General features: G+C 44.4%; 2 protein-coding genes across 2 annotated transcripts; both read right to left on the reverse strand.

The window, feature by feature from the left end:
- Positions 1-124: 124 nt before the first annotated feature.
- Positions 125-3,846, reverse strand: cyp2u1 (cytochrome P450, family 2, subfamily U, polypeptide 1). Its single transcript, XM_070988219.1, has 5 exons — positions 3,287-3,846; positions 2,086-2,736; positions 1,246-1,407; positions 957-1,124; positions 125-859 (listed from the first exon to the last, which is right to left on the reverse strand). Exons 1-5 carry the CDS (start codon positions 3,702-3,704, stop codon positions 678-680), a joined length of 1,581 nt encoding a protein of 526 aa, XP_070844320.1. The 5' UTR covers positions 3,705-3,846; the 3' UTR covers positions 125-677.
- A 1,622-nt stretch (positions 3,847-5,468) lies between these two features.
- On the reverse strand, positions 5,469-15,692 carry sgms2a (sphingomyelin synthase 2a). The gene is made up of 6 exons (XM_070988232.1): positions 15,418-15,692; positions 9,962-10,465; positions 9,279-9,396; positions 8,104-8,257; positions 7,056-7,222; positions 5,469-6,242 (listed from the first exon to the last, which is right to left on the reverse strand). Exons 2-6 carry the CDS (start codon positions 10,408-10,410, stop codon positions 6,057-6,059), a joined length of 1,074 nt encoding a protein of 357 aa, XP_070844333.1. The 5' UTR covers positions 10,411-10,465; positions 15,418-15,692; the 3' UTR covers positions 5,469-6,056.
- Positions 15,693-16,097: the final 405 nt, after the last annotated feature.

A 16,097-nucleotide genomic window follows, 5' to 3' on the forward strand; every position in this document is an offset into this window, starting at 1 on the left:
CGTGTGGTGCCAGAACATCAGGCTGTGCATTTCTAAAATACTGTTATTACTGATATTTATTAATGTAAAATGAAAGTTAGGGTCAGTTTGTTTTTTCAGAATAAAGCAAAGTGACTGAAATGATGATATTTAAAGGTTCACATTTTAATTTCACACTGGCTTTGCACTCAAAACACAAACATCACTCTGACACACAGAACAACAGACGCTGTTTGTTTGTTTGTTTGTTTCCAGCATCGAGAAACTACAGTCGACTGTTTCTTCCACTGTCCTGATAGACGGAGGGTAAAGTCTTCACTGGGCCGCACTGAGCGCCATCTTTTAAGGCAATAACTTAAAAGAAAAACATTAAAAAGAGCAAAAAGTGGAGCCAAACACAAAAATTCATGATCAACTGAAATGATTCTGATTACAATCATCTGTTTCTAGTTGTCAATAATACATTGATTGAATGTATTTTTGAACTCTGGGGCAGAAAACTAAAAAAAGCTAAAATCTTTCTTTCCCAAAAGCCTCAATAAGGACATTAATCAGACAGACAGGAGCGCTCATTTCTGTCAGTCACAATCATAAAACACTGAAACGATGAAATATTAATAGATATTCAGCAGCTATCTTCAGCCTCTCCTCCAGACCTTGACCATCAAGCGCTCGTGTACAGAGGACCTGTCCAGTCTTCATCTCCGCAGACTCACACACACGGCGTACGGACAGGGAGCGAGCGTCAGGCCGAACCGGCCCTGCAGGGAAGGGGGAGGCGTTCCCTCCGGGAGCCTGAACCTGAAGGCCTGCAGCAGGCTGGTGACCGTCAGGAACAGCTCCACCTTCGCCAGCTGTTCGCCCATGCACACCCTGCGGCCTGCGGGACACACGGGACAAATCACTGCAACCTGGTCCAACTCATTTACAGATCAATGTTTCAGTTACTGAGCTCAGGCGAGTGACGAACGGCGTACCGATCCCGAACGGTATGAAGCACTCTTTCCTGACCAAGTGTCCCTCATCGTCCAGGAAGCGCGCTGGGTTGAAGCTGTCTGGGTCGTCCCACACAGTGGGATCTCTGTGGACGGACCACAGGTTGGCCAAAACAACCGTCCCTTTGGGAATAGTGTAGCCTCTGAACTCTGAAAAAAACAAACCACATTACAGTGAATCAGAGGCTCCTGAATCAGAGGACCAGCTCTGCAGACCCCCATCAGCCCAGGATTCTGTGAACCCTGGGGGGTCACAGGTGTGTATGTTTACCTGCTGTCTTGGAGGCCATGTGAGGAATAGCCAGAGGAACCACGACAGTCAGCCTCTGCACCTCCATGATGGTGGCTTCAGTGAAAGGCAAACTTCCCTTATCAGTCAGAGACGGGACCCGCTGTGTGCCCACCACCTCATCGATCTCTGCCTGCACCCGGTCTGAAATCAACAGCGGAAGCAACATGAAGCGCATCATTCCTGCAGGGTCAGCGAAGTCGACGAATCTCAACTCAACGAATCAGCAGAAATTCAGAGAGCGGAATTCATGTTTTGATGTGGTGGAGAAACAGCTGGAGAAGTGGTTAAACGCACGAGCCAGACATGTTGTCCTGAAACAGGAAGTCATTGAGACGTGCAGCAGATTTTCAATTCCCTTTTCCCAATTTATGTGGAAGCCAAGGAAGCTTGACAATTTTTTCCACCTGCAAATGTATTTTATTTTATTGCTTATGAACAAAAAGCAACTTTGATTCAAGTCTTGGACTAGATTGTGTTGATTTGTGATAATTAAGATAAGATAAGATAAGATAAGATAAGATAAGATAAGATAAGATAAGATAAGATAAGATAGGACTTTATTGATCCCACAGTGGGGAAATTTAGTCGTTACAGCAAGCAGGTTACACAAAGCAAGCTCAGTGGCATAAAGAGGTCAAAATGAACTATCTTAAGAAATATGAATGTGAATAAACTCAGGACATACGTTGTGCCATGGCAGCTCTGAGCAGAGGTGATACTCTGGATGGCCAATAGAAAGAGATAATTGTCTTATTATCATTTTCTAACTTGTATAACTGCATGTAAGCAGTCTGCCAAAGGACAGACTGAAGACTTTACCTTGGACATCAGGATGCAGGACCATGTAGAGCAGAATCCACAGAACTGAATTAGAGGTGGTGTCCGTGCCGGCGATGAAGAGATCACCGATGATATAGAAGAGATAATCCTCCGAGAAGCTGCTGTCTTCCTCTCCAGCAGCTTGCTGAGCCAACATCTCCACCAAGTACATGTCTACCAGATCCCTCGGGTTGCCGGGGTCCAGCGTCTCCCGGTGCTTTGCGATGATCCTCTTCAGGAACGCTGTCATGTCTACTTCCACCTGCCGTAGCTCCTTGAAGACCCCGAAAGGCAGGTGGTAGAGCAGCGGGAAGACGTTGATGAGGACAGCGGCGCTGCTCACGCAGATCTCCAGCCCGCGGTCCATCAGGTCCAGCATGGCGCGGAACTCGTGGTCTTCGTGATGGAAGCGCTGACCCAGGATCAGCGAGCAGATGACGTTGGACACGGAGTTGGTGATGAGCGGGGCCGGGTCCACGCCGGCGCCACCAGACTCCTTGTCCAGTCGCAGCAGCTCTGATTTGATGGTGGCCAGGCCCTGCAGGATGCAGGGCTCCAGGCTCAGCTTCCCCAGGCCAAAGTTACGGAGCGTGGCGTGGCAGAACTTACGCTGCTTTCTCCACACCGGCCCGTAAGGTGCAAAGACTATTCCTGGATTACAGCAGAAGGGGAGGCATGAGGCTCAGGTTCATCAGATTTCATTCTTCTCAGTTACATTTTCAATATGTTCCTTACAAGTCAAGTTCAGCAGCACTGACACTGTAAATGTGAACGATCAGTTGGCAGTACAACTTTACAACAATCCTGAAAAATGAAAAAAAATCCTCCTTTCATGGAGGTTATGATCAGGTTATGATCAGAACTCTTTCAATGCATTAAACTCTTTTAAATATGATGTTTATTTTATTAAGATGCACTGCAGGAAATGTGCACATCTCCTTTAATGTGGCTGTGGCTTCACTGACAGGTGCTTCTAAATATTAGTGCATCCTGTTTATTCCATTTACTCCAAAATTACAACAAACCAGGATCAACACATTTCTAAAGTTTAAAGAAGAACTTGCAGGGCTCGTTGGGCCGCATTGGTTTAGCTTGGTGTACCTAATAAAGTGGACACTGACTGCGTTTCTGCCTGGGTGTATCACATGCCGAACACACAGCGGGTTGAGAAACGCCGACATGCCGCTTGGTGGCCCCTCACCTTTGCGTTTGGTCAGGATGGTGATGGCGGGGATACCTGGCCTGTCGGAGAACACCTCGGGGTGGTTGGAGAGCGCATCCTTCACCACTTCATAGCCGTTCAGCACCACGACCAGCTGGCTCCCCACAAACAGGCTGTACACGTTTCCGTACACGTTGGCTTGTTCCGTTAGAAGACCCGCAGTGTGTCTGTCCGCTGACCGCTTCCCGGACGTCCCCCGGAGGGCAGGCGGGATGAGGAAGCCGCCGAAGTTGCCCAGCACCGGCCACGGCCTCGGACCGGGGGGGATGTTTGCGAGCTCCCGCCGTTTCTGATAGAAACGTACTAAATAACAGACAATGAAGAACACACACGCTGCAGTGCTTATTTGTGACAGGACAGAGCTGTCCAACTGCTCCAGCCATGGCGGCCACCCCATGGTGTTAGACACTGGGGGCAGGGGGGTCAAGAAAACATCCCATCCTCCAGACTGTCCGTGAAGTCCTTATAAAGCCACTCATAACACGCTCCTCCGCCACATTAATCAAACTGAGCAGCTCACACTCTTCCTGTGTTGTTGTGAAACACCGTGAGCCGATGCTGGCTCCCTATTGGCTGCTTGCGCTTGAACCTGCTGTGATTGGTCCACAGTGAGCCTATGGGCTCCTCCAGGCTACAGCGAGACCGGCCGCTACAATGTAACGTCCTGGCAGTGATGGGAGTTTCGGCTCTGTTTAGTGAGTCAGACCTTTTGGCTCGGCTCACCAATAAGAATCGACTCTTTAGACTCCAAACGGCTCCTCTTCAAGTTTCCTCTCTGACTTTTAGAATTCGGCCAAATTTAGCAGTTTTTTGACCAATGATTGGTTTGTGCCCCCGTGTGTCACTTGAATTGTCAATGTAATTATACTAAACCTTATAATTTCCAGAATTATATTATTATATTATTGAACTGAATGTTTTGTATGTTAGCGTAGTAACAGTCTGCTTTGGTCTTAATGTTATTACCGCAGTGAGACATGTCTGGATCCTATCTGATAAATATATTTATTATAGGATCATCTCATTTTTCTGTCTTGTCTTAATTTCTAAAAAGTCACTTACTGGCTCACAGAAAACACATATTAATGTGCAGGTATCAGTGCTAATGGGGAGGTCACCCATCTTTGAATTGTAGAATTAATCAGACTTTGTCTTCTTTTACAATAATCTTAAACTGAGAACCAGAGCATGTGTGCTGGTCCTGCATTAATACGCCTGCAATGATACACAAGGTCTGGAAAGGAAGACGTGCAGTGGAGAACAAGACAGCACTGAATTCAATTAAATCAAATGATAAGAGCTCAAGTGCCTCTTGGGGAAGGGCTGCCACAAAGTCACATTCCAGGGAATAAATGCCCATAAAATATACATTTATAGTCATAATTTATTGTAAAATATACACACAGGCTATGGTAAAAATCAAATTCCTGTCATCAGTATCGATGTTGTGAAGTTATTTTCATGCAACTCCCTCACTCCAGCTGTTTAATGAGATGTTGACATCTTTTCTTTCACAGTGCACTATGTGTGATCTTATCTTCTGTGGACATGAAGGACAGAGTCCAGAACATATTTCTCTACAGGATCATGTCTAACTAGCCGGTCTAACTAGTGAATTTAAATCGCTCAAATGGGATTTCTCTTGACTGTACGTGACTAAAGCTGAACATTAATCCATCAGTTTCATGATATCAGGCTCTCCATTCGACTTCTTTGTTGTTTAGTGTTGTTTTTTTAACGCTACCCTCTCATGTATAAACTAGCTCATCTCTATGTTGCAACTGCAAATTTCATTACAATGTGCATATTTGTTCAAGACATACTTAGAAGATTGAAGAGGGACCATATTAAATATTTCATCCAAATTTAGCAATAATAAACTAAAAAAATAACTAAATTTGGTAATGTTTAGTGGATATTATCATGACCAGCTGGATCTACAGTGTAAAAATGCAGATCTTTACACAGTCCTGTGGCTTCCTCTTCATTTTCATTTATCGTAGGAATTATTTTAGGAAAAAACAGATTTATTGTGACTTGTGAGAAATAGAGATTCTTCAAAGTTGAGGATATTCATTACAAATAAAATAGTCTAAAACCGTATATAACATAATGTTTCTGACAGACGATTTCATTCAATCAAAAAGCAGACTGAAGCCTTAGTTTGGGTAAATTTTAATACAATAATACAATGTTGAGACTACAGCTAGGATATACACACTCAAGGCTACTACATGAATGCAATATCAATAATAATATTAAGTAAAAAAAACTCATAAAAAAAACCAAATACAGCAAGAGTCATAATGGCAGTTTCAGAACACCTACTGACATTAAACACACTAAGGCACCTTGTGACTTGAGCACATTGATATCATATTGAGGTAAACCCCGTCGACACGCACAGTATGAAACAGTAATGGTAGCAGATCTAAAACAATGCAAAACAAGTCTTGCAGATGCTGCAACAAACCTACCGCAGCTGCAACAAACTGACGGCTCCTGTAAGAAATGCACAAGGAGCCGACGCAAGAATCAGTCACGGAAACGATGGCGGCTTCGCAGGTTCTCATAAATAAATTACACCGACAATGAACACACACAGACAACGTGATTATCCTTCATTTTGGAGGAAAGGTTTCTCTCATAGCGACGCATTCGCCACCATTCTGTTCCCGTCCGGCAGACCAGACCGAACGAAGGAACACTGCTGCATGGATCATCAGGCAGCGCTGCAGGGGCTTCGGGGTCACTCCTCTCGTGTGCTCTGTACCATGGAGTACTTCTTGCAGGGGTTCTTAAGGCAGGCGGGGGGCCAGGTGATGGGCCAGCTGTAAGAGCACGGCACCGAGGTTTGGACGTTCCTCTCCAGGAAGTTGAACAGCGGGTTCCACCAGGTGTTGGTGAGGTAGTTGTTGGGTGAGCATTTCAGAGTCTGTCAGGAGAATAAAAGTCATCATTTCAATAAAATCAGTGAGCAGAAAAGCTCTTGTTCCAAACACTCACATGATGTGACTTCTTAATGTAATGTCAGATATTTCTATATTTATATTATTTATATTTATCTTCTTAAAACAATATTCACATGCCCCCATGGGCCAAAACCTGTCGATGCTTACATCCACGTATGGTACAGTATTAGTATATATAGTATAATTTCATGCATCATGTGTATGATTATGACTATTTATACTGCACATGATAATCATTTACATTTATGCATATATCCATTTCTTTATCCTTTTATGTACTGATATATGTTACTAAGTGGAGTCGATTGCTGCCAAACCAAACATGAAATAAATACATGAACATAACTTGAAAAACACTTCTGCTTGGTGCCACACACATCAACTGTCTGCTTTCTGTCCAGTAGGGGGGGTGATTCACCATGTTGGAAAGTCATGTACCGACTGTTTTAAGGAACAGGAGAATTCTGACAAACACTTTAAAATATACCTTGTACTTACTGTAAATAGGTAATTATATGTAATATATGGACCATTTCTTTTAAACATAAACTGTCATAAATTCTTGTGTTGGCGTGTAACCTTCAGCAGCTACGCTTGAGGTGAACTCTGTGAACAAAATACAGCCATGTGTCACCAGGCAGACGGTGGAGGCCTCTCTGCGTAATGATTAACGTGCAACAAGGTTGATGAGAGGGGAGCCTCCAGCTCTGAAAGCTCCTCTTTACCGTCGAGCACACACACAAACAGCCACCCAGCGCTCAGCCCTGTGCTCAGACCTGTAGGTTGGCCATGGTGTGGTACCACCAGAACAGGCGGGAGGTGATGAAGTAGGCCACGACCACATCCACGCTGTAGTGCTCGTGTGCCACCAGGATGCACACCACGCCCACAGCGCTCAGCAGCCAGCACATCAGATGGTACCACCAGAACGACCGCGGCGAGTCTTGAGACAGAGGGAAGGAGAGACGAGAGTGTCGGCAATATTTACTGGTCCTCCATGTTTCCGCTATAACAAGGCAGTCTGCGGCGTTTCAGTACAAAAAAAAGAAAAGAGGGATTTTCTGCACCGCGGGCGAGTAGGGCTACAGCAGAGATCACGTTAGAGGAGCAACTTAGAAATCTCATCCTCACAGCACATTTCTGCATTTTCTTTTTTTATATATGTACTTTACACTCTCACATCCAGCTGTACTGCACACCCAGCACACACTCAGCTGCCACTTTACAGCTAAATGATACAAACGCCCTGCAAAGAATAAGGAGAGAATGAAAGAAGTCCTGTTCACGTGAGGATAATAACATTCAATATGTGCTGAAACTGTTTAATAAAGGCGTGGATTTAACTCTTAGACACTCAGCTTTTGGCGCTGTTGAATTGCATTGCATTATCCTGAGAGGTATTTTTAACATTTTCTCTCCCCTCATTTGTACTGTGGGTAAAATATTGAAGACACCTCTCAGTATAACACAGCATAATTCAAGAGCACCGGAAACCACAGCCTTCAAAAACGCCCATAAAGACGAATGAACGCCTCTCTAAAAGAGTTTGAATTAAAACTGAACTTTATATCCTTCATGACGGCACAACTTACTGCAGGCCTGTTTGCTGAGCTGTCACTAATAAACTGAAAGCGAGTCTTTATCCAGTAACATGCAGCTCCACAAGATACGCATCTGCAAAAACCTAATACAGACGGTGGCAACACGCGTCACCTATTTGAACCGCATTAGTGTCCAGAAGGCCCATGTGTTCATACATTATTCAAGGGAAATTCACTTCAGTGACTCCACACACAACAAACAAGTGCAGCTCCGAGTACTCACACTCCTTAATGAACAGGTAGGTGAGAGTGAGCATCACAGTGTGTCCGCTGTAGAGGAAGTCTCCACACAGCAGATGGGAGCTCGTAATGGAAAGACCCCCACCCGAGACCAGGCGCAGAATTCGCTGGATTTTTGCCTGGGCGTCTCCGTGGAGCTGTTAGAGAACAGGAAGTGGACATAAAGCAGGAGGAACACATGCAGGGTCAGCGGCAACATGAAGGCTGCACATAACCCCTATTTTTATTATCAGTTTGTTCCTTGAATATGGTTTTCAATTAATGAATCCTTTACTTTTCAAAACGTCAGAAGAAATTAAAAAGGAAATTAAAAGAATTCCCAACATAACATCTTTAGATTCATCTTCAACGTCTTCAAAAGTCAAATATATTAAATTTACAGTGAGGTAAATCAAAGAAAAGCAGCAAATCTTTGTGCTGAGCTCAGCTGACAGGCTGCAGCTTCACATCCAAACACCTTTAAAGGCAGCTGCCGGACCGATGAAAGACAGCAATGAAAACATGGAAACAGGTCCTGAAGCTCCCTTAAGTGCAGTTTAATAGAGCATCCACAGTGACGTTTGGAGCCCACGCCGTTCGTCAGACTCATTAAATTGCACTTGAGTGCTATCAGTCTTCTCACCGAACTCTCGCTAAGAAATAAATGGATTAGCCAAAATGTCCTTTAATTTTCTGTTGATCTTTTCAGCTCAGGGCAGCATAATTTGAACAAACGGAGGGAAATGTGTCGTGAAAAAGAAGAGGAGCTGAACGAGTTCAACAGCATCATCGACGAGGCCTGATGGAATCTGGTGTCTCGCGCCTGCAGCTCATCTCTTGCCAGTAGAACTGCTGATAACTCACTTCTTACAGGTAGCTGAAGGCTCGCACACGCTGTCCAAAACATTTCAGGATCTTGGGAACAAAACAACAACTAAGCTGTCCAACCTCTGATCCTCCTGCACCAGACAGCCAGCAAACAGCTGCCAGCAGCACATGTTTGTGATCAAACACTGATGCACCTCAATATTGTTGCTGTCCTGAGGCAGCAAAAAGTCAAAATGGCTTTTTTTTTTTTTTTACAGCTGCCTCTCTTGCGTGGTTGTGCAAAATGAGTCCCGCAGGCTGCAGCAGAGTGCACGGCCGCTCCACGACAGCTGATGTCTGCATGCAACTCACCTTGGGAGCACAAGTCATGTGCATGCCGGGCACGGGCAGGGTGGTGATGTACATGGTGACGCAGCGGTACAAGTACAGGGTGCCGATGAGGAAGAAGAACCGTCTGCTGGCTATTGACCTGCAAACGGACATGATTAGAGACACATAGTGACACACAGAGACTCTGCAGTGACTACTTCTGATCATTGAATCAACATGGCTCCTGTTCAGATGCACAAGCTGAATTATGACAGTAAAAATCCTCCATAATATGATGTAATCATGTTAAAAATGTTTTCATTTAAGCCCATTTTCAGGTGTTCTCATGTATCGACAGAGGTTTTAACCTCTGGTTTTGGGACAGTTTTCCGAACTGCTCATCCTGACTGCAGAAAAGAGAGAAGCATAATTTCATCCCTGACGGATGCAGTAGACTAATATGATGCATTTCCTGAGCAACAGGAAGAGACATGTCGGCCGTAGACAAGTTATAGCATGTAGCTGCAGCCCACACGAAAAGGAAGAGCTGTGGCCTGAACAACGTCTTCTGCAGTGAAATTAAATCTTCTCCACTCATTTCATTTTCAGGTGTCTCTGAAAGACATGTTGACACTGACACTACATTAAAAGATGATAATATTCCTTATTGTTCCTCTCGATGAATCCCGACTTCGTGCGCCACAGGTAGCATCAGAGGTTCTTACTTGTATCTGAAGAAGAACAGCTGGATGAGCCAAATGACCAGCAGCACCATGCCATTGATCTCTGTCACTGTGAATGCCCAGTTGACCCTGTCGACATAGTCAAAGAACTTATCAGGAAGGGGTGGGCTGCTTTCTTTGGGCGGGACCCTCTCGTGGACTATAGTGATGACAACTGTGGTCAGGACCAAGTTGAAGCCAGCATAGAAGAATGCGACCGCTGTCTTCCACCACTCCATGGGCAGACGGTTGACCTTGGACTCGGGCACAGAGATCTTCACATAGTCATTATGCCTCCCGATGCCTTTCCGAAAGCCTCTCTTTGTGTCCTCTCCGCCGGGGGTGTGGACAGGGCATGTCTTACCGCTGCTGGGCACAGCGCCACCCTCCATTCCCGGGTTCAGATTATCAGTGGCAGAGTCTCTCGCATCCACAAGCTCCTGCGATGCCATGGGTGCCTGCACTGTCCATCCACAGACGCCGCTCCTCTGGGTTGAGGCTTTTTAGCTGCCGTGAGAGAAAACGAAAGGTTGGAGACGGACAGACTCTTCGGTTTGGAAAGCGCAAGCATGCTATTATAATATGCACAAGACAGAGAAGCGCAGAAGTAAACAGGTTGCAGGAGAGTGCCAAATCAGCATGATGAGAAGCAGGCAGATGAGCTGTAATTTACTTTTGTTTCCACTCCTCCTTATCCCACGGATTAGCAGAGAAAGAGATGGAGCTTTTATTTAAGCAAAGGTCTCGATTCCTCTGACTCAAATGTCCATTTCAGACTGAAAAGCTATTTCTGAGTTTACAGCAGGCAGCTATTCTCGATGTGGTGGTGAGAGTTAATGCTCCGTGTGTTATATTTTCCTTTCCCTGGACACTCACCAGAACCACCATGACAGTTTTCTGTTTGGACGTGCGCTGAGACTCTTATTTTGGCCTTCCAGAGTCTTTCCGCCACACTGCTTCTCTGATTTTGTCCTCAACAAGAAGCTGCCACGGTCGCAGCGGTTTTCATGGTCAAACATCATCTTTTGCCGCAGAAGAATTCTCCTGCTCGTTCTACAAGTTCAGAGCTGTATTGAACTACATTAAACTGAACTTGTTGAGATGGAAAGTTCATTGTTGACCGTGAAAACAGCAGCTGACAAACTCATCTCACCACCAACAGGGATGCATTTAGTAGCTGCTGTCCCGCTTTCTGTCATATTTCTCTGCAGAAGGCGTTACAATTTGCAGAAAAGCCGTTTTCTCTAAACACTTTAAGGACTTCTTGTCAATGACAACTGAGCAAACTCCAAGAAGATGACGAGATACGATTGAATGCTGCGGCTACTAAACGGCTCCTATTTCATCAAGAAGAGCAAATTACAACTCACTCAACTGAGCTACGCTAAGATAAGCTAAGCTAGAATCAAATCAAAGGCATCTGGAGATGAATGATTAGCAACGACACCCAGAGAACGAGCGACGCAGGACACGAGCTGGTGCAACTTTGCTGCTGAGCTCTTTTCAGTAAAGGACTTGAGAGAGCACTGCAGCAATGAGCATTTTCATTCTTTCATGTCTAAAAGGCTTCTAGTCCCTTTAACAGCTCCATTAATGGATTTGAGGACGCCACCATAAAATGCATCACAATAAATGTCATCTGGGATACATACACAACGGCACACTCGCTCGGAGACGACGCTGGCACTCGGACAAAAGATGGGATAGAAATAGAGAACGGCTGGAGACATGAGAGCCGCTGAAAGTATCAGTTTCCTCAGGATCAATTTTTGGAGAAAATATTATTACAGTGTAGAGAGGCTTATGGTAGAATGGCCTCTGACTAACCCACAGCAGATTCAGCCTCTGTTATGCAACTGATGGATAGCTACAGGGTACAGCACAAAGTCTGACAGACGTTAAGGAAGTTAAAGGGGCCATAAGGTATATTAATACTGACCAAGATGGCAAACAAGATCAACAGGAGCAGACAAACAATATAAGCCAATTACAATGCCATGTCCCTTTTGTTATTAGTGACATCACAGCTCTGCGGTCAGTTACACTGCCAGCTGTGATCCTGTGTGGCAAACACAGCCGTGCAGTCGCTGTGGGTTTACATCACGAGTGTGATGCTGCTTTTACGCCTGCTGTTACATTTCTAAGGTTTAAGCAACTGAAGCGACACTGCAGGCTGTGGAGAGATCGAGGCTGGGTTAAAAAGCTACTGAAAAGGCTTCTTAGAGCTTGGATGGCTTTGTCAAACAACCACTTCAAAGGTCAATTTTTATCTTTCACGTTTACTTGGTTAAGGTTACAAAGGTTCAAGGTCATGGTTCACAGTGAACAACAAGTTATTATTCACACAGCTGTGTGACGAAAACATCCACATATTTTAGTTTGTTCTGTCATTTTTCTGCTGAGGACGGTCTCTTTAAGTCCTGACGCTCTTATTTTTGGCTTATGGAAAGCAATGCTGTTGTAAATATTGACTTTACTGAGCAAAGTGGCTGGAAAGGAACAATACTTTCTGTGTTGGCCTGATTTTCCCTTAGAAAAAGTCTTTATGTCCTACTATAGCTTCTTTTATCTGTGCACAGTGTGACAGATCAGTGTGATATTCAATGTAAAGCTCGTGTATTTATGGAGATATTTATTGCAGCGCTCACTGAGTCTGCACATGTGCACTGCAGACGGAGGTCAGCAGAGTGTGTCCATTAGACTAGTTTTCCACTGGTCCTCTTCTCCCCAGTGTACAGTACGCAGTGTTTTCCCACCAGCCGGAGCACCCAGCACTCTAAAGGGATGGGTGGTGATGGAAAACTGGCAGAAAAACCTATTCCACATGGTCACAGCGCTGTAATGGATAACTTGGCTGCGTCTGCTCACTCAGGCTATTTCAAGAGAAGCCACCCAGCTGCCTTGAAGGCTGTACTTTACTCCAGGGTTACCAGGGTTTTGACTCCATTTTGGGGCCTTCATAATAACACGCTGCTATTGCTGTCCACTCATTTTCTTCCTCACATCATGCGGATTGTCTTCATCAAAGGGAGGGTTAAAAATAAGTCGCACCGAGAGGTGGCCCTGCCCTCATGGAGCTGCAGGGAGGAGCTGAATGCGGGTTATAAAACGGACTTTCTGTAAATCAAACCTTGAAAAAACACGTTCAGCATACACGATGTTCAGGTTTAAGTTTTGTTTTCCGACGTGTTTCGTTTCATTTCAGTTGGAGATACTCAAAATGTTAAATGTTGAGTTCAGAAGTTTCACAGGAAAGGCTGTGACTTAAGTTCGTGCAGCACACTGGCAACATGTACACTGCTTTTTGAGGATCTGCAATAAACAGAAAAACATCTAATAAATGGCTTTGTGATCAAATCATGGGATGAGTCTGTTTTTCAAAGATTATTATTATTATTATTATTAGTAGCACCAGTGTGAGAAGTTCAGATCCTTTAATTCAGTTAAAGCCACAACAATACAATTTAAAAACACTAAAGGAAAAACTCTGCTCTGAAAATGTTACTCAAGTAAAGGTGCAAAAGCATTTGTGAGAAAAATGTACCTAAATTAAAAAATGCTGAAGTTTTCTTTGTCCATAAAAACTGCCCCTGAGTCTTATATTATTGGACTGTCAGTGGTGTAATATCTAAGTAGTATTTCAGAGTTGTAGCTGACTCAGGTGGAGCTACTTTTATCCACTTTTTGAGTTAAGTATAAAACAAAGCATCATATTATAAACTCATTATCTGCCCAAACTCTTAGTTTGTAAAGTATTCATAGCTGTCAACTAAATGAACACAGTTTAAATGAATTGTATACGTATATCAACGTTGTAGGCCTGTTTGGGTAACTGTAAAACTCTCAATGTGCTGTGTGAAACAGAAAGAAAGCAGAATGTGATCATTTGCTGATCCTTTCTGACACAAACTGACCTGAAAACAGCTCAGAGTCAATATATTTAATGTCTGACCTCATCAGCTTCATTGATTTCTGTAAATATCTGCTTATTTTGAATCTGATGCAGCAACACGTTTCACAGACTGGGAAAGATGTGGAACGCTCCAAAAACACCTGTTTGGATCATTCCACAGGTAAACAGGCTCATTGGTAACAGGTGAGAGGGTCATGATTGGGTATGAAAGGGGCATCCTGGAAAGACTCAGTTGCTCACAGAAGGTGGAGCGAGGTTCACCACTTTGTGAACACATGACTGGATGAAGCAGATGAACACATGGGCTCAGAGACACTTCAGGAAACTGCTGTAAACACAGTTCATTTGCAAATGACTGATTCTGCTTTATTTATGTTTCACACCTTTTTTGGAATCGGGGTCGTAGTTATTTTCTACCACTGAGGAGTAGCAGCGATAGCAGGGGACATGAGAGGAAGTAGTAATAGTAGAAAAAGTACACGTGTGGTCATGTGATGATGATATCATAGTAACATTATACGCATTTGTCATAAATAATAATCTTTCTCATTCATCCACCAGGAAACGTGTCATGACACCAATGTGACTGACAGACTGGTTCCCAGCACATGAAGCCATAACACCAGTTGACTGCAAAGCCGTTCACCAAAACACACACATACATATTCTTTGTTGACAGAACAAATAAATTGTGTTGTTTTTCTGAAAAGACATCCAACTTTACAGCGTACAAGCCAAAATGGCCACAGTGTACATGAGGCCGGCCCGCCTCTGTGGATGCCAGAACCACATGTGGGGTGGATGCTGGCGGTAATGTCAGGTTCAGGACTGGGTGTCTCCTGAGCCTCCCATATATTACAGGGCGGCAGTCTGTCACGTGACGCGTGCGCCGCAGCCGGTTTTGAAGTTTACTTTTGGGGTGTAGCACAGTGTCCCCACACACACTGCTGAACACCAACCTCCACATGAGGCTACTGGGTGGGGCGACAGGTCATTGCTGTCCTGTAATTAAGCCCTCTCGTTTTCAGTCTCTTGCAGTTGGGAGTTGACAAATGAACGATTAAAACGGCATTAAAGCAAAGCGCGGCTGCGGCACAAGCAGCAAATACCGGACCCGCGTTCTGGATCTGGATTTAAAGGTTCAGAGCTTCATATGTGACAACTTATTCATCTCTGTGCACCACGTGACCCTACTGAGAAATACCTCGGAAAAATGCTGAATGTAGGCTAACTGACATCATCACACCAAAGCAGCTCCTGTCTGATGATCCACCTAATAAAACTTTTTGCGCGGATTTAGCTCACGTGAACACACAAGCCCTAACCAACAAATGGAAATCCAAAGATTAATTATGCCCAGAATTTATAACGTATCTATCTCTGTGTCTGTAACACTGATTTAAAAAAAAAAAAAAAAAAAAAGTTGGATGCCATCAGGAGTAGAAAATCCAGTGCAGCATCCTGCCTCACAGCATCTATGAACAACATGCCCGCCGATGAGAGGATCTGTATTTAGATTCACATGTTGCACATCGCAGCATCCTACCTGCCTTCCTCGGGCCTCCTGCTGCCTCTTCCTGGACTTGCAGGTCCTTGAATCCCCGATGCTGCGCCCTGTGTGCTCGCTGCTCCGCTCAGCCTGGACTGCTACATCCCCGGCGGTGCCGCTCGCTTTTGAGAGAGCGCTCCTCCCCGCAGCCCCGCATATTCTCAGCTCCATGCATCCATCCAGCCTCCTTACGCAGCCTCCTGCCTCTCATCCCCTTTAATTCTCAGCTTCTGTCCTGTAATCAGCCCAAGCATCGCCCTGTAACTCTGCTCATTTTGAAATAGGGGTTTTAAAATATTCATATTTAAACCAGCTGTGGGTGACAAGCAGGGTGTCTTATTATGTGTGGGTAATTTTGGATTTATTATTGAGATAAACTAGGCTATATTCTATTTTTTACTCATTTCTAAAATGAAAGAATTAGATTAAACAATATTAAAATTAATTTTTGTATGCATTTGCTCATTAAGCCTTGAGTCCCTCCTCCTCCTTTGAGTCACTTCACATATATCCAGCCATAAATACTGTTTTTATCTTCAACATATATAAAGTTCAAATTAAATCTCATTATTTCTTAACAGGAACTGTATTTTTCACTGCGACTACGAACCGTTTGCTTTGTAAGAACTGGCTTCAGACCAGCTGAGTCACTGCGCTGACAGATTGCGTTCTCTACA

This window comes from Chaetodon trifascialis, chromosome 2 (assembly GCF_039877785.1).
Source record: "Chaetodon trifascialis isolate fChaTrf1 chromosome 2, fChaTrf1.hap1, whole genome shotgun sequence".
Lineage (NCBI taxonomy): Eukaryota > Metazoa > Chordata > Actinopteri > Chaetodontiformes > Chaetodontidae > Chaetodon > Chaetodon trifascialis.

What these genes read in the sequence shown, in the direction of transcription:
- cyp2u1 (XM_070988219.1), bottom strand. Translation starts at nt 3,704, where the DNA reads ATGGGGTGGCCGCCATGGCTGGAGCAGTTGGACAGCTCTGTCCTGTCA. An exon ending in CATGGCCTCCAAGACAGCAG is followed by an intron (nt 1,125 to 1,245) that starts GTAAACATACAC and finishes TGTTTTTTTCAG; the next exon opens with AGTTCAGAGGCTACACTATT. An exon ending in CTTCATACCGTTCGGGATCG is followed by an intron (nt 860 to 956) that starts GTACGCCGTTCG and finishes TGTGTCCCGCAG; the next exon opens with GCCGCAGGGTGTGCATGGGC.
- sgms2a (XM_070988232.1), bottom strand. Translation starts at nt 10,410, where the DNA reads ATGGCATCGCAGGAGCTTGTGGATGCGAGAGACTCTGCCACTGATAAT. An exon ending in CTACCTGTTCATTAAGGAGT is followed by an intron (nt 7,223 to 8,103) that starts GTGAGTACTCGG and finishes CTCTGTCTCAAG; the next exon opens with ACTCGCCGCGGTCGTTCTGG. An exon ending in ACACCATGGCCAACCTACAG is followed by an intron (nt 6,243 to 7,055) that starts GTCTGAGCACAG and finishes TTCTCCTGACAG; the next exon opens with ACTCTGAAATGCTCACCCAA.